This window comes from Brassica rapa, chromosome A06 (genome assembly GCF_000309985.2).
Source record: "Brassica rapa cultivar Chiifu-401-42 chromosome A06, CAAS_Brap_v3.01, whole genome shotgun sequence".
In the NCBI taxonomy this organism is placed as follows: domain Eukaryota; kingdom Viridiplantae; phylum Streptophyta; class Magnoliopsida; order Brassicales; family Brassicaceae; genus Brassica; species Brassica rapa.
The window spans coordinates 3,556,441-3,575,603 of NC_024800.2; the positions used below are offsets into that span (position 1 = coordinate 3,556,441).

The following is a 19,163-nucleotide window of genomic DNA, read 5'->3' on the forward strand; positions in this document are numbered from 1 at the left end:
CAAAAGAAAGGGGAAAACGTGGAGTTGGCCATATGTGGCTAAAGGGGTAGACCCAATGTAATCACATGCAACCATGTGACTCCAATTATGGACCTCATATGTGAATGTGGCCGAGGAGGTGCCAGCTTTTGAAGAATAATAGTAGTCTCCTCTTCCTCCTTTTTTTTTTTTGTACAGAGCTATATAGTATTTATGAATGAGAAACAAATTCACCTTGTCATTCATAATTATCAAAAATAAAAATTATCAAACTTTTTTATTCACTCACCTTGCTTTCACTAGTAATGTCACCTAAAATAACGTGTAATTTCACTTATTAGATTATATTATTTTCGTAGTTTGGTTGTCTATGTATGTTTTAATGATGATTACAGTATTTATAACAAAAAGTTAGGAATCAGATATCCCCGTAGAGTGAATCAAAAGAGAAAATGGAAATCCAAAATTCAATCGGTTCAACCGGTGGAAATAACCGGAGCCTCAAGACTATATGGCTTGAGGTGTTGGGAACAATGTGTCCTGGGACGAGAGAAGCAAACAAAACCTTCTTTTGAACAAAAATTTGACTTCAGCAAAAATACTATCGTCCATATCTTTTCATTCTCACATCAGATTAATATATATACATATATAGGTTTCTTATATGTGAGGGAATTTTGTGTGGTGTAATTACATGGAACACGTCGCAAGACAGCATGCACTCGCACATGTCTTCGGCAGAGAAATTTCGTTGTCTTTGAACTGTGCTCGTGTTTTTCTACATTTCCGCACGTGCTCTCAAGTCAACCATATCCACTTAACTCATAATTTTTTGCTTCTATCTCACTGGTAACATACATGCAACTTTTCCTTTTAAAACCATTTATACCGAAGTTAATATTAGATCGTTATGACTTTTGCATGTAATCAGTCACGTACTAGAATTATACGCCAAACAAATTCACTCTTTATATCCCCATTTGGATGACCATGAAGATAGCGAGGGAAGAAAAGAGCATACAATGAAAAATGCACAAATTTTTTATTCGTAATGTGAATATCCTAAGTCTTAACTGATATCAACTGTGCATCTCTATTTCAGAGTAATTCACAAGTTCATAGACAATCAGAAATTTGAATCTATAGCGTCTAAGATCCATACACAAATGAGTATTATATGATGAGATTTAATTTCTTGCTCGATCAACAAAGAGTTTTCAACCATCAAAACTGCAACTAGATTACGACCATTTGGTTTTGGTTACAAATTTGTATTTATATTTCTAATTTTCTATTGACCCAAGTTTGTAACCCAAACCCAAACCAATTGCATATAGTTGTGTTCTTGTTCCATTATTTTTATGGTTTGTGCTAGTGGGCTATTACATATCAAACCCAAAAATGAACTTAATATTTTACTCTTTAATTTACCTAGTACGTAAAGATGATGCTATCATCCTTTAGATTTGTTTTCTTCATCATCAAACATTATCATGCCATATCCTGAAAATTTTATTCTAAACTTCAGTGGAGGTTTGATCAAAAAAAAAAAAAACTTCAATGGAGATAAAACAAAAAATAAGAAGCAAAGGAACTCAATATTGCACCTAATAATCAGAGCCTAGAAACAAGCGAGCGTCGACCTCCTTGCTTTAAATCCATTCTATCTACATGGTTAAAGTTTTCTCAAACCGATCCTGGGAAACCACTTGATGATCGTCCATAAAACCTGAGAACCTCTTCTTCATAGAAGCTCGCCCTCTTTCCCTATCATTTCCAAATAGTCTCTTTTTGCTAATCAACTAAGTTTTACAAATCATAAAGATCGCTGCTTCATCAAGTTTTATTAGTTTGATGCAATATAACTAACCCTTCAACCAAATCTGAAAACTTGTGATGGAAGGAACAAAGTAAACGCAAGTCTCATGAATCTGTGGCTTTCTATAAGATATAAGTGTTGAAAGAGATGACTAATAAAGATTGACTGGTTTGAGATCGATGCATTGAGATCTCATATGTGCTTTGATTCCAAACAAAAATGTAAGAGACAAGAGCTCTTCAATGTTTAATAATATTTTTTGGGATGCAAACAATAAGTTCTTCGTACCATACATCCAATATTACAGAAGGTGGTTTAAATTCCATACGTAAGAAATGTATATATCTCAGTAACCCTTTCTCTTGTGAAACTAGGAAACGTATAATGCAATTAAGAGAGAAATTCTTGATAGAGTTATATTTGTACAGCAATTCTACAACTAGAGAAAAATGATACGAAAATGTTTAATTTTTTCACTATCCGAAATCTATAAGCAATGGAAGAACTTCCGCGAAAGTTCATGTTTATCCCAAAGATTTCTGCATTGGAGACTTCTATGTTTGAATCAAGTTCAAATTTTGTTAGAAGAAAAAATTAATTAGATTTGATGTAGTGTGGTATTCCTTCCATTCTATACCACTAAATGCATTTTTCTGAAATTGACTGGATCAGTTAATACGGTATATTAAAAAAAAAAATCATGCAGTGATGTTTTGAAATCAACAGATTAGAAAGACACACATGTTTAAATGACGACATGTCGACACGAGATATCTGATTAGACATATTTTTTTGTCAACTTATCTGATTAGACATATAAATTAAGATTCCCGACCGAGCGATTTTCTGGAGTACGTGTTATTAATAAAGATTGGGTTAGACCAGTCTTGAGAGACCGATCAACTGACATGCACAAATTTACAAGCATTTACATTGGTTCATTTTTTTCTCTCTTTTTTCATTGGTTCATAACCAGTGTGAAATCAACATTCTAATCGATCCAGTTTGACAATTTCTACTCGGTTTGTTCAAAACTGTATTTATACACATTTAAAATCTAAGAGTATATTCAAACCAGAATTTTCACACTACAAACTTTGGTTTGTGTTACAACGCTTAAAATAAATAAATTGTAATGCCATTATCTAGTCTCAAACCTGGCACATGAGACAGAAGTAGCAGAATTAACCACAATTTTTTTTTAAAACTAATGCCATATAAATTTTTAATATATTTTGACGTCTAAAACACCAACTTCATGATAATTTTGCATATAAAACATCTTATAAATATCTATTAATAATAGCAATCATAATTAATTCTAAAAGTCATGTCTTTTCATTATAATTATGTTCATGTCTGTTTATTAAAAAAAAAACTGTTTATAAGAGTTTATGGTCTTTTTGTTTATATCTGCTTGCATTTTTTAAAATTGTATCTCTCATTAATTTATGTTTTTTTGAATTAGTACCTCTTTGTTTAAACTAGTCTCATACCTGTTTATTTCTTTATTCTTATTAATAGATTATTGTTTTCTTCTTATTTGTTGTAGATAATCATTAAACACCGGTTGTTATTGTTAAACAAGAAGCCATATTGGTCGCAATGTTGAAATGATACATATATGTATAATTTCATCTAATAATTATTTATTTTATTTCGTAGATGGAGAACAATATTTGAAAGCTATAATAGGGATTCCAAGCAATGTTTTAAAATGTGTCTCTTCATTATAACTTTGCTCATAAATGTGAATTATATATTTTTGCTCATAATTGTTTATTGTACTTTTCTCTTATAATTGCTTTTGTTTTGTTTTTACTTTTTATTGCTTTTGTTCTTTAAATTGTATTTTTCATATATATAATGTTATGTTAGAGATTTAAATGAACATTTGCAATTTTTTAAATGAACCATTACAATCTTTGATGATTAACCGTTGCAAGTTTTGATGTTCAACTATTGCAATTTTTGGTGATCAACCATTGTAATATTTGGTGGTTACCCATTGCAATCTTTGGTCTAAATATATATAGTAGTAGTTGTGAGTAGTGAGATATGCAATAACAAAAAACATCAAATAAAGATAGAACTATATAAAATAAGAGAGAGATTCACCACCCAAAGGATCATATACAATCTTTGGAGAAACACGTATAAACCTTGAAAACTTGTTTGCATTTGGTTGTCTTATCCTAAAAAAATATTTCATATAACTCAAAAGAGTCAAAATATTTTTTAAGAAAATTTATTTGATCTTCAAATGCTAAACAAATAAACGACGATAAAAGTTATAAGGTATTTGATGGTAAAATTTATGGTTTTTTTTAGAAATGCATGTGTTGCAAAGATTTATTAGAGTGAGATGAAGAGTGGCAAAGATACAATGAAAAGTACCACTTAGGGATACACCATATCAATTGGTAATCTATCAATCATATTATTAGTTCACTGCAGAATAAGTCTATTTAAAGAAAAATGTTGAGAAAATTTATAACAAAATCATGGCACATTTTCAAAATCGCACCAAAATATCCTATTTTGTCTTACTTAATAATTAGATAATTCCTCAATTTTTTTTTTAAATTTACTAATTTTATCTTAAATTTTATCAATATATTTTTTGTTATCACTGTTTCATTTTACTGTAATTTCTTAAGAATTAGATACACGATTTATTAGTAACTCCATATGAATTTTGGAACTGAAAAAATAAAAGAAAATAAAAACACACAACTCTTATTAAAGACTTTTTCACCATGCATTTTTTGGTGTTTAGGTATCTTGAAGTATTAATTAGAAATCTGTTTTTAATAATCGTAAAAATATTTTATTATACTGTTTTCAACCATTTATCATTTCAAGAAATGTTTTGAAGAGTTATATCACTTTCTCAAAAGCTTTTCGTTTGCTACATATATCTATTCATAGTCTATTTTTAGAATTTTATATTTTCAATTTTAAATATATAAATTTCAGAAATATTTTTAAATATCAACTTTTATATATTATTATTTTATGTTCAAATTTTTTTATATATAGTTTTAATATAGTTTTCCTCCGCGACATCGCAGAGGTTTCATTCCTAGTTAAAATAATATCAAATATTGAAAATAACATAAAATTATTGTTTTCGAGATAATAACATAAATATATTTTTATCAAAAAATGTTAGAAAGTAAAACTTATATTACAATGATTCGTTTTTATGAGCTGGTATGCGAGCATTTTAATAATTTCATGTATATATCGACCATAATATTGAATTGCTTTAACCAAAAGAGGTATAAGCGTTTCAATTCCACATATATATCGTCCATAATAACTATTAAATCGTATTTACCAAAATTGTTTATTTAATTTTAAGAAAGTACGAATCTACCAAGTTAAATTAGTTTTTAGTCAACTTTCCTTCTAATACATTTTTCAAAAATCTAAAATGAAATAACATAAAAATTATGATTTTTCGTCAATGACGTAACATATATATTCATATTGCAAAATATTATAAAGAAAAATATAAATTATAAACAAAAGGTTAATTTTTCCGCTTTATGTATATATAAATTATGCATTCCTTTATATTTTACATCGATATACTTCCTTTTCTATTGTATTTTAGTTATAGAAGAATTTAAGATATTTTTTTTTTTTTTACTATAAATTTTGGTGGTAATCTCAAACCTCATTCACCTCAAAATTATCTCCTCTACAAAATTTTGCAATCAAACCAATCTAAAAAATGAGCCTACCAGTGTCAGCTATGGTGTTCTCTGAAAACAATGTAAGAGTAGCTGAAGAGCGGTACCGAAGAGGCAATCCGAAAGGAGCCCTTGAAGTTCTTCATGCACTAACATTTGTTTTCCCAAACACCTCTACAAACCATCGTAAGATCTCGCAGGTTTACCTGGCTCATCAAATTCACTGGAGGTTCATAAACGCCAGCAGTTTTACACTCCACGACGTCCTCGGACTCCCCCCGTTCTGTAGCTATCAAACAGCCCGTAGACAGTACATGAACATTGTGGCTAAGCTCTGCCCCGAGAAAAACAAATCTGTTGCTGCCAAGTTAGCTTTCAAGATCATCAACGCAACGTGGATGGCATTGTATGGTCCTGAGGAGGGGAGTGGGGTTGGCAACATCGAACGAGAGTTAGGGATCATGTTTCAAGAAGATGAACCGCCTCATCAATCAGTGAGGGAGGGAAAACGTCCTTGTGTTAATATCATCGACACTGACTCTGATTCTGATTAGTCCTAATCTATTATAACTATCAAGCTTTTCATCTAGTTGTTGGGATACAAAACCCCGTACTGTTTCCTTTTCTTTGGTTTTATTTGTGGCTGTATTATCCTAAGTATTAAATCTTAATCTATCAAAACTATCAAGCTTTTCATCAAATTATTGGGATATATAAAACTCCGTCTTGTTTTTGTTTGTTTGTTATATTTGTGGCTTTTCTTATTCTAAATATTTCGAATGTATCATATCATTGTTCGTCGTTCTAGCCATGAAATATCCATCTCTTTTTCTCAACATCAAATTTTCATTAATAACCAATATTCGAATACAATTTTTTTTTTTTTTCAGTAGAAGTTTTAACCACAAATACAATCATACACCATCTTGTATTATCTAAAAATATTTGATGGTTATCTATGTTACATGGTTAAGCATGCTTTACAGAGGATTATTGTTTAGACGGGTAACGTCTATACCAACTTTTTAATAAATCGATTTAAAATAATCGTTTCGTTCATACCTGATTTGCTGACTAGACCAATTTTTAGAGCACTGCCACAACATAATCAACAGTCAATATACTTTTATACCACTGCGAGAACAAATTAATTCTAGCATATCCTATAAGAAAGAATCCTTAGTCATGAAGTATTCATGCAATCATGCAAAATAAAATTTGTATATTTTTTCACCAAAAAAGCAAACTCTAGGATACTCTTTGTCACAACGAAGGTTCCAAGTAGCTCCAACAAATAATTAAAAAAAAACTCCGACCAGACCAAACCAAACTAAACCAAACCGGATCAGACCCGACAGCAACAGACAGACGACTCATCCTCCACGATCTCCTTCTCCATTTTCAGTTCCATCGTAAGATCTCAGACAACGAAGTGGTTTCCAGAAGAGTGAGCCAAGATGTCGCTGAGGCCGAGCACACGCGCGGAGCTGAGGAAGAAGATATACAAGACAGGTGTCGATGCCGATGAGGCGAGGCGGAGGAGAGAAGACAACCTCGTCGAGATTCGAAAAAACAAGCGCGAGGACAGTCTCCTCAAGAAACGCCGCGAAGGCATGATGCTCCAGCAGCAGCAGCAGCCTCTCGGAGCAGCTGGTCTCGATGCCCTCCAGAGCGCTGCCGCCGTTGAGAAACGAGTAACTCTCTCGCTGATCTGAAGTTTAATTTTGGATCCTATGATCTGTTTTGTTATTAATGGATCTTTGATTAGATCCTATATTACAACACATCTAGTAACTCACGTGCTGATCTTCTTAACGGATTGGATCTTTGATGATGTGGCAGTTGGAAGGTATACCAATGATGGTACAAGGTGTTTATTCTGAGGATCCTCAAGCTCAGCTAGAAGCTACTACTCAGTTTAGAAAGTTGTTATCTATTGGTAAGTATACTCTTTTTTTTTTTTTACTTTCAGAATGTTATATGTGTGTAATAGACAGACATCTGATGGTTGTTTTGTGATTTGATGAGCAGAGCGCAGTCCTCCAATTGATGAGGTGATCAAAGCTGGTGTTATCCCTCGTTTTGTTGAGTTTCTTCGAAGGCAAGACCATCCACAACTCCAGGTTTGTTTCATAATTTTCTTACTTTTTTTAGATTTGCCCCTTATGGTTTGTGACTTTAATAAAAAAAAACAAAACAAAAAAAAAACACTTAAGAATTGTCTTTGCAGTTTGAGGCTGCATGGGCTTTGACTAACGTTGCCTCAGGAACATCAGATCATACTCGGGTTGTGATTGAACATGGGGCCGTACCTATCTTCGTTGAGCTTCTTAGCTCTGCTAGTGATGACGTTCGAGAGCAGGTTTGCCATTAACTATCTATCTATAGATAATTGTAACTCAATTTTTTTTAATCTAAGATATATATTGCATATTTTTTTTTTTAATATGAAATGATAGTCAGCCAAGTGCTTCTCTGTAGTTTTTAGGTTGCTAAAACGTTAATGTTTTCTTATAATAAACCTTTATTTATGTTTATCCGTTGTAGGCCGTGTGGGCCTTAGGGAATGTTGCTGGAGACTCGCCAAACTGCAGGAACCTTGTTCTCAGCTGTGGTGCTCTTGCACCCTTGCTGTCTCAGTTAAACGAAAATTCAAAGTTATCCATGCTAAGGAATGCTACATGGACCTTGTCCAACTTTTGTCGTGGGAAACCACCAACACCATTTGAAGAGGTAGGGATGAAGAAATGTATTCTTTTTATGTAACTTGATTGCTTATGTTTGGTTGCTTTCATCCTCGCGTTACTCCGAATATTGATGTTTGATATTCATATATTCCAGGTGAAGCCTGCCTTGCCAGTTCTCCGGCAGCTTATTTATCTGAATGATGAAGAAGTTCTCACTGATGCATGCTGGGCTCTCTCCTACCTTTCAGATGGCCCCAATGATAAGATTCAGGCTGTGATCCAGGCAGGTGTCTGTCCACGACTTGTGGAGCTTCTGAGGTTAGTTCCTTATTCCTTTTAAAATTTGAGTGTTGGTTGCTCTCACTAACTTTTCTTATCGTTTTGTTTTTGTTTACTATCTGATATATATTTCTTCAAGTCATCCATCACCTACGGTTCTCATTCCTGCCCTCCGAACCGTTGGGAACATTGTAACCGGTGATGACTCTCAGACACAGGTACCATTGGTCAAGAATGATACTTTGTAATGTTTTGGTGTTTGTGTTTATTATATTGACTACACATGTATGTTTGCTTTTCAGTTTATAATTGATAGTGGAGTACTTCCACACCTTTATAATTTGCTTACGCAAAATCACAAGAAAAGTATCAAAAAAGAAGCTTGTTGGACAATCTCGAATATCACTGCTGGGAATAAAGTTCAGATAGAGGTATGAGGCTTTTCATAAAATATTGATAATCATCAAAGTTTCAGAGGCTAAAGACAAAGTTTTACTTACTTTATCTTATTCAAACAATAGGCTGTAGTTGGCGCTGGTATTGTCCTCCCTCTTGTGCATTTGCTCCAAAACGCGGAGTTCGATATAAAGAAGGAAGCTGCGTGGGCTATTTCAAATGCTACCTCAGGAGGGTCTCATGAGCAGATTCAGTAAGCCAATCTCTATTCAGTGTTCACTGTTATAGTCTTATACCAACATCCATCTCAATATCGAAGAATGCTATAATATAGTTTTTGCATGCAGGTATTTGGTAGCACAAGGCTGCATCAAACCTCTTTGTGATCTTCTAATTTGCCCTGATCCGAGGATCGTGACAGTGTGCCTAGAGGGGCTCGAGAACATTCTCAAGATTGGTGAGGCTGACAAGGAGATGGGGTTAAACGGTGGAGTAAATCTCTATGCTCAGATAGTTGAAGAATCTGATGGGTTGGACAAAATAGAAAACCTTCAGTCCCATGATAACAATGAGATATATGAGAAGGCTGTTAAGATCTTGGAGAGATATTGGGCTGAGGAAGAAGAGGATGAGCAGATTCTGCCAGACGGTGTCAATGAAAACCCACAACAGGGCTTCAGTTTTGGGAATAACCAGACCGCTGCTCCCCCTGGTGGATTTAAATTTGGTTGAAAAAAGGTATAGAACATTGAATACTTTGGTTTGAGGGACAATGAGATTCATCTTTTGGAACTGTGATTGAGGTTCAAGTTTGGGGTTTTGAGTACTGGTCCAAAAAGGCTCTTATACTTCTTTTGTTTGTTGTCATTTGTTTGAATCATTCTCTGCTTCTGTATCTTCATATCTTAAAACTCTGGGAAGAATCATGTTTAGGATTTGATCACACATTGTATTTGTCACTTTTATCTTTGTTGTAACAGTTTTTCTTTTCAAATTTTTTACTTGTCAGATTACAAAATCAAGAAGAAAAGTTATTTGATTGCAAGAACATTTGTCTTGATAAACATTATCCTCAAATGAACTGGTTAAGAAAAGCTTTAATCTCATCAATATAAGGAGACTTTGTAGGAATGATATGGCCAAAGTCATGCTCTATAACAGTGGCGCAGCCTTGGTCAAACAACCCGGCCAAATCTAAGCTAGCTTGAGTCACAATCTGTCTGTCTTTTCCAGGCTGGCTTCCAAAAATGTGAAGCGAAGGGCACTTGATAGAACCTTGCTCTCTCTTCTCCAACAGTGGCCACGGTGTGAAACCGGAGCACAACACGCAGAATCTGAAGTCTATTTCACCTAAGAGCTGCTCTTGTTTCCCGCACACAGCTGCAGCCATTGCTGCACCTTGAGAGAATCCAAGAATGCCATCAAAAGGGCCTCTCTCTGCAAACACCGTCTTCAAATATGTCAACGATTTGTCAAAACCTTCCGTTTGATTCTGATACTGCAATGGATCAAACTGGCATTGGGTCCAGCCTGTTTCACTTGGTTTGTCAAAATCTGGTGACACCAACCACGCAAACTTCTTGTTGCATGCCCCAAGTGGAGGAGGAGGGGTAGTAGAAGCAGTCTGGTAGATGAACTGTAGTTCATGAGGTGCATCTATGAACACAAGCTCAGCGATGTTCTTTAGTTTCTTTGCTAGTGATCCAGTCCTCCCTTTGAAGCCAGACGCGTTCTGCCTAAAACCATGTAGGCATAAGATCCTTAGCTTTCTTCTCATATCGTCATCACCTGCAGGGGGAAGTCCCTTTGAGGGATCAGGACTCAAAGGGACTTGTCCTTTTCCGTGTTTTCGGCACAACTCACACACATAATCATCTTCTTTAACCTGCAACAACACCACATCATAAGTCCATGGAAACACAATCCATGTGAAGTAGATCCAATACCTGGCAATGATTGCAGACTAATACAAGCATGCGGCATAGTCTGCAACGGCAACGTGGAGAATAGTCGTCAAAGGTATTGTTGCAGAGAAGGCAGCAGCCTACTATATCCTCTTTTGAGCTCCCAACTGAGATCCTTCAATCATACATGAAAAAAAGTAAGTTACCCCTTGTTCTAGTCAATCACTGGAGAAAGAAGAAGTTAGATATATATATACCGGTGATCAAACACAAAGTTCTTCCCTTTGAAGAACCCTCCACTAGGAAACTGTTCAAGGTATCTCTGTATGCCACCATAGAGCTATTTCAAGAAACAAATAATAGTCAGACAAGTTCAGTGACTTGTTGTGTATCAAAACCATTTGCTAACCTGAAATGTATTCTCAAACCCTGCGCCTTTAGATCTGATATATGCAGATGCCATTTCACACCTGATTCCACCAGTGCAGTACCTGATTTTATTGCCCAACACAGTAGAGCTTCTTTAATGAACAAGAAACGTATCTATGTTTATGTTCATTGAACTATTAATTCATACATGAGAACGTTTTTGCCCTTCAGTTTCTCTGCGTTCTGATCAATCCAAGTTGGCAAGTCGCTGTACTGCCTGATCTCAGGATCAAGGGTCTCAACATTCTCTGATTCGAATTTTCCAATCCGTGTCTCGTACAGGTTCCTAGCGTCTAGTAAAACAAGCTCCTCGGATTCATCAGGTTGTTCTTCTGAGTTTGAATCAAAACATAATCAGATGAGACTCACAAATCACAATAAAGCAGCAGAAAGATCTTACTGGCACTCTCCAGGACAGAATGAAACTCAGCAGCAGAGAGATGCTTTCCAGCGTTTGAAATGTCTGGTGATTTCAAGAGAGGGCAAGTACTAAAGGTCACTAGCTCCTGCAAAACCACAGCACAATGCCACACACAGTCATGTCAAAAAAAATGCTAGAAAGGCTAAGGAGATAAAAGTATGGTTTTGAATAAGAGAAGAAGGCAAAGGAACCTCAACAACACGGATGGAGAGAGATGTAAACCCACACTCCTGAGAAACTTTGTCGTTCAAGGGATGATGGCAAGATGCAAGCTTGAAGTCAGTTCCTTCGAACAAACAATTCGACTTTGCGGAAGCAATATGTTCCTCCAACGCAGCTAATTTCCCACCAACCTAAACCAAAACACAAACTTTTAATGTTATTAAAATCCTATAAACAGAACTCTATCAAAAAGCTTCAAACTTTGGTTCATATGGATTGGATCTTGCAATCAAACCCAACTAGCTCTCAACTCAGAAACTCAAAAAGAGTTTGACTTTATTGTCTTTCATTCCTCTAAAGACATAAAGGTTTAGCCTTTTTGATTCATCAACATCGGATATGAAGAGAAGGAGATTAGAAGCATACGGTGACATTGACGCCGTGAGTTGAGAGTCTGACTCGGCCGAGTAAACCGAGCGAGTTGCAGCTAGATTCATAAAAGGAAACGAGCTCGTCTACGTCAGGAACAGAGGTGTACTTGTAGTACAGCAACACTCCGTATTGCTCTTTATCTTCAATCCTCTGCTTCTCGCCATCGCCACCACACGAGCTCGTTCTTCCCATTAGGGGTTTTCAGTTCAGGCTCGGGAAGTCGCGATGGAACCAGGAAGAAGTCATTTGCTTGCGGTTAAGAAAACCGAATCCAATTAAACCGGGATATACTTAAACCGAAATTTGTATATTAAACCATTTCAGCCTTGAACTTATATTTTGCCTTGAATTGAACCTATTGTCCAATGTAGATGTTTATATTGTTCAGGATTCTTTCAAGATGCTCATCTCCAATAGTCCATCGCACAACAGTTTCGTCTTCAAAACCAGATCTTAGACAGACTACAAGGTGCTCACAAAGCCTAAGGAGATGATACACATAGAGACAATATTGAACAATCTCTGCCATGAACGGTTAGGATGTTACATTGGAGCTGTTACTTGAAACAGTTTTATTGAGAAGCATAATGATTAGTCTAATTCACGAGAACAACTTGGCTCTTGCTTGATATCCGATATGATTGTTGGTTTTAGCGTTTGTTCACAAAACTTAATAATCATAAAACAGGAAGGATTTAATTGAAGACATCAAGTCTCAGGAAAGTAAGGTGAGAAATCACAATCAATAAGTTAGAAGTTGGGAACTCTTAATAGTTATGTGAACTTATTTGGGTTCTAAAGATGGCAGTGAAGAAAAAAGGTGATCCTCAATATCTCAAGGGATAATTTGATTCGATTCATATGTAAAAGACAAAGTGAGATGATAGGCACTGCATTTATATGGAAGGGGCCATGCATGCACCATCATATCAAATCATATTATTAATAGTAATAACTGTCCATTATTGTGAGGATGATGACGGCCAGATATTTTAACCCAACAAGAATGGGATAAACAGGACATGAAACTAGTCAGAATTTACCTATCCACAAACCTTCTCAACCATGCCCATTAATGCTTTTTACATGCATCTATATATCACAAGGTTAAGTCTCTACTTCAATCACAACACAACTTCAGCTTTGAGATAAAAGCTTAAACTAAAACCCCCAAGAAACGGAGATGGGTTTGGTCACAGAGGAGGTGAGAGCTAAGGCAGAGATGTACACGGGAGATGAGATATGCCGGGAGAAGACAAAATGCTTCCTCAAGGAAATATCTATGCCCAATGGCTTACTACCTTTGAAGGACATAGAAGAGGCTGGGTATGACAGAGAGTCAGGTGTTGTGTGGCTGAAGCAGAAACAAAGCATCACCCACAAGTTCGAAAATATCGATAAGCTTGTCTCCTATGGAACCGAGGTCACTGCCGTGGTCAAAACCGGGAAGATCAAGAAGCTCACTGGAGTCAAGGCCAAGGAGCTTCTTATTTGGGTCAGTGTCAGCGAGATCTATACAGAGGAGAAAGAGAAGATCACCTTTAAGTCACCAACCACACTGTCCAGGACTTTCCCTGTCTCAGCTTTTATTGTCCCAGAGGAAGTCGAACCAGCCAAGGAAGAGCCTGCTAAGGAGAAGAGCAGTGAAGCCACCGAGGAGGTCACCGAGGAAGAACCTGCCAAGGAGGCTGCCAAGGTTGAACCTGCCAAAGAGGCTGTTGCCGTCAAGGAGGCCTAACCAAGCTTATCACTGCTTCTATAGTAAAAAGAGACCAAAATCTTTTGAAGTGTGCTTCAACAATTTAAACCGACCTTTGAGAGTTAGTGCTTCTCACTGCTCTTACTCTCATCTATTACCTACCACTCGTTGCTGCTTATTTTTACCTGTAATAAGATGTCAACATCATCCTGTTCTTACAAGTATTACCGTATAATTATTTATAAACTACACTGAAGTTGGTTCTGTATGTCACTCACTATAGCAACATCATTCATATGCATTGACTCCAAACCGTTTGACCATATACTACAGGAAGTGAGATACTAATTTGCTTCACAGTTGCTACAAATGACATAGGTGATATGACACACCGAGATGCTAGATAACGTAGGTGATATAATGATCTACATTTACCTCTTTCAAGAATATATATTTGTAAGTTCACTTCACAATAAGGTAGTCAACTAGGCAAGTAATCAGAGCTTTACATGAAACTTTTATGCGTAATGGTATCTCATGGTGAAATCAATAAAATATGAACTCTTTTGTCTTTTAGTTAATCTTCATAACTGAAATTGTCTAAAAATAGCTAGGGAACATCAGGATTAAGACTACAAGCTTCAAATACCTCCCAATTAACAAAACTTGAGATCCAAAAATCCTGACGCCTTCTCCAGCCTAATTACACCGTCTGAGACTGAAAGACATAGTTAATGGGAGAAACCCCATCAGTAAAAGCATATGATTAATACATGACCGTTACAGGTCAACAACCAGGACCAATGCTGACTGTCTTTTTCTTTCTAATAATGGAGCAAACATCTAAGTTTTAGAAGCATACCTTAGAAGATGTTATCCACTTGCCATCACTCCAATCCTGATGCAGCCTTAGTTGAGAATGATGAAACTTCAGCATCTCATCAGTTTTCGAGAAATGAACCAGGTAGCTCGACTTCGCAAGAACCTTTTTAACCACCCCGATCCACCATCCATCATTATACAGAGCGTTAACTTTGTCAAGCTTCTCGAACGGATTAACCATGACCATCTCTGGTGGCTGAGGCCTTATCTGAAATTCATTAACCTCTTCGCTCAAGGGCTCTTTCCCATCTTCAGCTTTCAGCTTATCATACTCCACAAGGCACTTGTCCGTTCCTCTGTACTCGATAAGTTTCGCAAGAAACCAAGAATCTTCAAACCCTTCTTCAATACTGCTAACTTCCACTGGAGTTCCAATGCTGAAATATTGCTTGTCGATTGCTATTTTACGTCTCACGTTCCGTTCAAATGGAACTTTCTGCAGATCCAAATTAAAAAAAAAAACTTAAAACATTTCTAGAAGATTGATCAATATAGAAATCTAACACTACCTTTGCTCTCTTCACCTCTCCTCTTTTCAACGGCAGCTCCCAGTTCCCGTTAACCCAGTCCTTATGCAGACGAAGACCATGCCTTCCAAACCGCATCTTCTCTGCCGACTCCCTGAAAAAGATACCAACACTTCCATCCTTCATACTCTCTATAACCTCACCCACCCACCACCCGTCGTTGTAAAAAGCGTCAATCTTGTCCCCAACAGCAAAGTCTATATCCTCGTCACTCGGTGGCGGCGGCCGTATGTGCAGAAAGTCGGCTACTTCTTTCAAAGGCTCGACGCCGTTTACTTCCCTCAAGTCTTTGTACTCGACCCGGTACTCGTCATCGCCAATGCGTTCAACGACTTTCGCTGCAAACCAACACCCGACGAAACCTTCCTCGTCGCTGCTAACCTCAACGACTGTGCCAATGGAAAACATCTCTTTCGCAACGGCTTTGGTAGTTTCCAGATTCACTTGCGGTACAAGGTACTGCAAGTATTATAACTGTAACGATTAATGTGGATTCTAATGCTCTACAAGAAAAGAGTATTCTAAAAATTGGTCCAGCCGCGACCACGTAGTCGGCAAATCAGATATGAACGGAACAGTTTTTTCAAACCGAGGCGTTCGAAAAATTAGCCTAGGTTCCCGCCTAAACAATAATCTTCTATGCATATAACCGCGCCTAAACAAAAATTAGTCTAGGTTCCCGCCTAAACAATAATCTTCTATGCATATAACCGCGCCTAAACAAAAATTAGCCTAGGTTCCCGCCTAAACAATAATCTTCTATGCACCGGGCCTAAACAAAAATTAGCCTAGGTTCCCGCCTAAACAATAATGCTCTATGCACATAACCGCGTCTAAACAATAATCTTCTATGCACATAACCGCGCCTAAACAATAATCATCTATACCGTCTAGCGATTTTTAGAACATTGACGAAGAAGTAAAGAATTGTTAAGTATTTTACCTCTTCTGTGTAGTCATCTACTTCGTCTTCCTCTGATTCCTCCTCCTCCTCCACAGCTTCATCTAGGGGAGGCTGCCACGTGTCGTTAATCCACTCGCGATGAAACCTTAACTCATCTCTGCGAAACTGAATCAGCTCCTGGGAGCCTCTGAAGTAAACACTGAGCTTCCCATCACCACCGCGAACCTCAGTAACAGTCCCTTCCCACCAAACGTCTTTGTAAAACGCGTCGACATCTTCTCCAGCCAAGATATCTCTCTTCTTCTCCATCTCAGACATCGGCGGAAGCGCAGGACGAAGATGATCCACGTGGACGAACTCCTTGAGCGGTTTACTCCCGTCTAACTCAGAGATCGTCGCGTACTCCACCTGGCAGTTGAGGGGATCCTTATCTGGAGATGGGACTGTGACCACCTTCCCCATGAACCACGCTCCGCGGAAACCTTCCTCGTTGGTGCTGATCTCCACAGCGACGCCGGGTTTTAGGAAAGAAGGGAGACGGTTATTGTTGGAAGGAGCTTTCTTCCTCTGGTTCGTTGGATACGTTACCATAGGAGATTGGCGACGCAGCGAAGACATGGATTGCGAGTGTTCAAGAATGATATTGGCGGGAAGAATGAGATGGATACGTTCTCTGTGTGTGGAGGGAGAAGGATCAATGGAGTTTGCTTTTTCTAGGGTTTTGTTGTTTGATTTCGTGAATCAAATCATTTTTAAAAGCTTTAAAAAAATAAAAAAATTGTTAACTTGGGCTTTGTGAATAAGTGATTCTGGGCTGATAAGACGTTGAGGCCCAACTGTACTTTCTTTTTAGTAAGGCTTTTCACCAATTTATGTCAACCTTTCCTTTTTTTTGTAGTGACTAACTTCAGACGAGGATCTTGAAGATTTCGTTTGGGTTTAAACATACGCATAGGAACATAGGGTAAGTCGATAATGTGTAATACATGTTAAAAAGGACGAATTAAAATAAACCTCTTTCTTAAATCCCTTAATATATATAGTGGAAAAAACAATCAGTCCAAAAAAACATGGTGTGGCTTATGGCGGCAATTTTCTTTATACACTGTCTTTGCTCTCACTAAAACCTTTTTTATTTTTCAAACAAGGGTGAAGGCAGATTGTACCGTGGATTGGAACCTTGATGCGATTGTCTGTGAAGCAAACTGCTGAAACTGTTTCTTTGCATCTGCCAACGAAGAGTGTGCATATCGATTTAGAGTATGTACATGCATACGTTCTTATTGTTTACACAAATCTACGAACCTAATGATCCATAGCTGATTTGATCTTAATAAAGTCAAGGTTATACTGGAATGGATCTTACCTTTCTTGCACTTTGTGAAGCCGATGATATTAGCCGCGTTGAGGGACAAGCAAACGCCGACAACAAGCAGGTAGTCGGCCTGAAACCTTATCAGCGAAAACACCCCAAGGATCAACCACGCAGCTGCCTAAAGAAAGGAAAAGATAAGAAGAAGAGTTAGCTGCGAATACATAAAAGATAGCATTATACATTCACAAGTTTGTAATGTTTCCGTTAGACATTAAACACATAGCTACAATCTCATGGATAGGTCTCAATCTTTTAATATGGTCAATGTGGGATACTAAAAGACAAAGCTCTGAAATTCATATGTATCACCGTTGCAACACCTTTGCTTCCTACTCCTCCACTAAAGTTTCAGGGTGCATTGCAAACAGGTCTAAGTGATAATAAGCATACGCTACAAACTGTAGTTTTAGATAGGAACTACTCACTGCAAGGTAAAGCGTCCACCAGAAAAGCCACGAGTCTTTCTTGTTCATCCGCGCCAAGGACTAATACATATAAACAAACAATATAAATGACTATTCAAAAAATCCAAGAAAGGTAAAAACCACAACCTTATAGCCTATTGAATAAAGTAAAAACATGAAGCAAAAAGAAGAGAGGGGATAACCTCCTGGTCAAGAGACTCAAATTTCCAGACACTTTCGCCCAAGTCATTGATCTCGTTCCACCACCTGAGACCAACCAGTATACGGCCACTCACATTCTTAACCACCCAGAAGTCAAGTGCAGCAAGAAGAACAGTCACAACAAAGATGATGACAAAGCTGTTGAAGAAGAGAGCGGATAGAATGTAAAACGCCAACGCAGCACCCTAGCTCAAAATCAAAATCAAAAACTTGTTACCATCGTCCACTATCTAACCATACACTTATAAAAACTCTGGGCCCATACCTTGAACAGAACATGGAAGAGACATGTATTTGGGTTCGCATAGTTTTCAACAGGTGGCTGCATTGAAAGAAAAAAATCAAATCTTTAGAAATTCTAAAGTAATTTGCACTGTTATAACGCTAATAAACATTTAATCTCGCTGCGCATTGTCGTGAGAAGGTGAGCAATTCGAGATTAGAAACGATTCTTAACCTAGCAAGTCTACTTAGCTCAAGCCTTCTCAGGAGACGAAAACGAAGAACACAAAATCTAACCAAATAACGATCAGATCGAACTAATCGAGGTTAATCAAGAATCTGATAGGCAATCGAACTCATAAATTAACATGAATCGAAATGAAAAAAGAGGCGTAGAGGCTAAGTTCACCTGACTAGGATCCATCTCTCGCCAAGTATCCAAAAAAGGATCAGCAGAGAAAACAAAAGCACCTCTTCGATTTGGAAAATACCGATCTTCCTTCCGAGAAAGATAGAATTTTCCGAGAAAGTTTTATTCTTCAGTTCCAGATCTTCAAACTCTTGCGCGTGTGTTCTACGTGATTTCTTCTCTTTTTGTAAAATCTTTTTTATTCTAAATCAGCCCAGAGGCCCAAGTGTATGTCCTTTATGGCCCATTAGGCCCAATACAAAAAGTTTAATTACATTTTTCATCCGCTATCTAAGATGAGTGTGTTTAT

General features: G+C 37.0%; 6 protein-coding genes across 7 annotated transcripts; 3 read left to right on the forward strand and 3 right to left on the reverse strand.

Moving 5' to 3' along the window:
• The first annotated feature begins 1,884 nt into the window (after positions 1 to 1,884).
• Positions 1,885 to 6,232, forward strand: LOC103871654. Its single transcript, XM_009149929.2, has one exon. The coding sequence runs from the start codon at positions 5,541 to 5,543 to the stop codon at positions 6,051 to 6,053; it is 513 nt and encodes a 170-aa protein (XP_009148177.1). The 5' UTR covers positions 1,885 to 5,540; the 3' UTR covers positions 6,054 to 6,232.
• Positions 6,233 to 6,810: 578 nt separating this feature from the next.
• On the forward strand, positions 6,811 to 9,857 carry LOC103871656 (importin subunit alpha-4). Its single transcript, XM_009149933.3, has 10 exons — positions 6,811 to 7,193; positions 7,342 to 7,438; positions 7,531 to 7,622; positions 7,730 to 7,861; positions 8,047 to 8,232; positions 8,341 to 8,504; positions 8,605 to 8,683; positions 8,768 to 8,896; positions 8,987 to 9,114; positions 9,209 to 9,857. Exons 1-10 carry the CDS (start codon positions 6,957 to 6,959, stop codon positions 9,591 to 9,593), a joined length of 1,629 nt encoding a protein of 542 aa, XP_009148181.2. The 5' UTR covers positions 6,811 to 6,956; the 3' UTR covers positions 9,594 to 9,857.
• Positions 9,858 to 9,879: 22 nt separating this feature from the next.
• Positions 9,880 to 12,648, reverse strand: LOC103871655 (rhodanese-like domain-containing protein 6). Of its 2 annotated transcripts, none has more exons than XM_009149932.3 (8): positions 12,204 to 12,648; positions 11,807 to 11,968; positions 11,595 to 11,700; positions 11,343 to 11,523; positions 11,175 to 11,256; positions 11,023 to 11,105; positions 10,808 to 10,940; positions 9,880 to 10,746 (listed from the first exon to the last, which is right to left on the reverse strand). In XM_009149932.3, the coding sequence occupies exons 1-8, from the start codon at positions 12,399 to 12,401 to the stop codon at positions 9,934 to 9,936; spliced, it is 1,758 nt and encodes a 585-aa protein (XP_009148180.1). In that variant the 5' UTR covers positions 12,402 to 12,648; the 3' UTR covers positions 9,880 to 9,933. The 2 variants fall into 2 exon arrangements, with proteins under 2 accessions (XP_009148180.1, XP_009148179.1); XM_009149931.3 differs by having other exon boundaries at positions 11,343 to 11,526; positions 12,204 to 12,638.
• A 633-nt stretch (positions 12,649 to 13,281) lies between these two features.
• Positions 13,282 to 14,174, forward strand: LOC103871657. Its single transcript, XM_033274188.1, has 2 exons — positions 13,282 to 13,953; positions 14,025 to 14,174. Exon 1 carries the CDS (start codon positions 13,393 to 13,395, stop codon positions 13,945 to 13,947), a length of 555 nt encoding a protein of 184 aa, XP_033130079.1. The 5' UTR covers positions 13,282 to 13,392; the 3' UTR covers positions 13,948 to 13,953; positions 14,025 to 14,174.
• A 250-nt stretch (positions 14,175 to 14,424) lies between these two features.
• Positions 14,425 to 16,955, reverse strand: LOC103871658 (protein AGENET DOMAIN (AGD)-CONTAINING P1). The gene is made up of 4 exons (XM_009149935.3): positions 16,261 to 16,955; positions 15,300 to 15,776; positions 14,771 to 15,226; positions 14,425 to 14,626 (listed from the first exon to the last, which is right to left on the reverse strand). Exons 1-4 carry the CDS (start codon positions 16,837 to 16,839, stop codon positions 14,612 to 14,614), a joined length of 1,527 nt encoding a protein of 508 aa, XP_009148183.1. The 5' UTR covers positions 16,840 to 16,955; the 3' UTR covers positions 14,425 to 14,611.
• A 263-nt stretch (positions 16,956 to 17,218) lies between these two features.
• Positions 17,219 to 19,088, reverse strand: LOC103871659 (Golgi apparatus membrane protein-like protein ECHIDNA). The gene is made up of 6 exons (XM_009149936.3): positions 18,854 to 19,088; positions 18,488 to 18,544; positions 18,204 to 18,407; positions 18,022 to 18,081; positions 17,588 to 17,714; positions 17,219 to 17,449 (listed from the first exon to the last, which is right to left on the reverse strand). Exons 1-6 carry the CDS (start codon positions 18,866 to 18,868, stop codon positions 17,361 to 17,363), a joined length of 552 nt encoding a protein of 183 aa, XP_009148184.1. The 5' UTR covers positions 18,869 to 19,088; the 3' UTR covers positions 17,219 to 17,360.
• Between the last annotated feature and the right edge of the window lie 75 nt (positions 19,089 to 19,163).

Coding starts and splice junctions, on each gene's coding strand:
- LOC103871655 (XM_009149931.3), bottom strand. CDS start 12,401: ATGGGAAGAACGAGCTCGTGTGGTGGCGATGGCGAGAAGCAGAGGATT. Junction 11,527..11,594: donor TTCTGTCCTGGAGAGTGCCA/GTAAGATCTTTC, acceptor ATTCAAACTCAG/AAGAACAACCTGATGAATCC. Junction 10,941..11,022: donor AACTTTGTGTTTGATCACCG/GTATATATATAT, acceptor GTATGATTGAAG/GATCTCAGTTGGGAGCTCAA.
- LOC103871654 (XM_009149929.2), top strand. CDS start 5,541: ATGAGCCTACCAGTGTCAGCTATGGTGTTCTCTGAAAACAATGTAAGA.
- LOC103871657 (XM_033274188.1), top strand. CDS start 13,393: ATGGGTTTGGTCACAGAGGAGGTGAGAGCTAAGGCAGAGATGTACACG.
- LOC103871656 (XM_009149933.3), top strand. CDS start 6,957: ATGTCGCTGAGGCCGAGCACACGCGCGGAGCTGAGGAAGAAGATATAC. Junction 7,623..7,729: donor AAGACCATCCACAACTCCAG/GTTTGTTTCATA, acceptor TTGTCTTTGCAG/TTTGAGGCTGCATGGGCTTT. Junction 8,505..8,604: donor CGACTTGTGGAGCTTCTGAG/GTTAGTTCCTTA, acceptor TATTTCTTCAAG/TCATCCATCACCTACGGTTC.
- LOC103871659 (XM_009149936.3), bottom strand. Junction 18,408..18,487: donor TCTTCCATGTTCTGTTCAAG/GTATGGGCCCAG, acceptor ATTTTGAGCTAG/GGTGCTGCGTTGGCGTTTTA. Junction 18,082..18,203: donor TTGAGTCTCTTGACCAGGAG/GTTATCCCCTCT, acceptor TATATGTATTAG/TCCTTGGCGCGGATGAACAA.
- LOC103871658 (XM_009149935.3), bottom strand. CDS start 16,839: ATGTCTTCGCTGCGTCGCCAATCTCCTATGGTAACGTATCCAACGAAC. Junction 15,777..16,260: donor TAGATGACTACACAGAAGAG/GTAAAATACTTA, acceptor TAATACTTGCAG/TACCTTGTACCGCAAGTGAA. Junction 15,227..15,299: donor GAGAGGTGAAGAGAGCAAAG/GTAGTGTTAGAT, acceptor TTGGATCTGCAG/AAAGTTCCATTTGAACGGAA.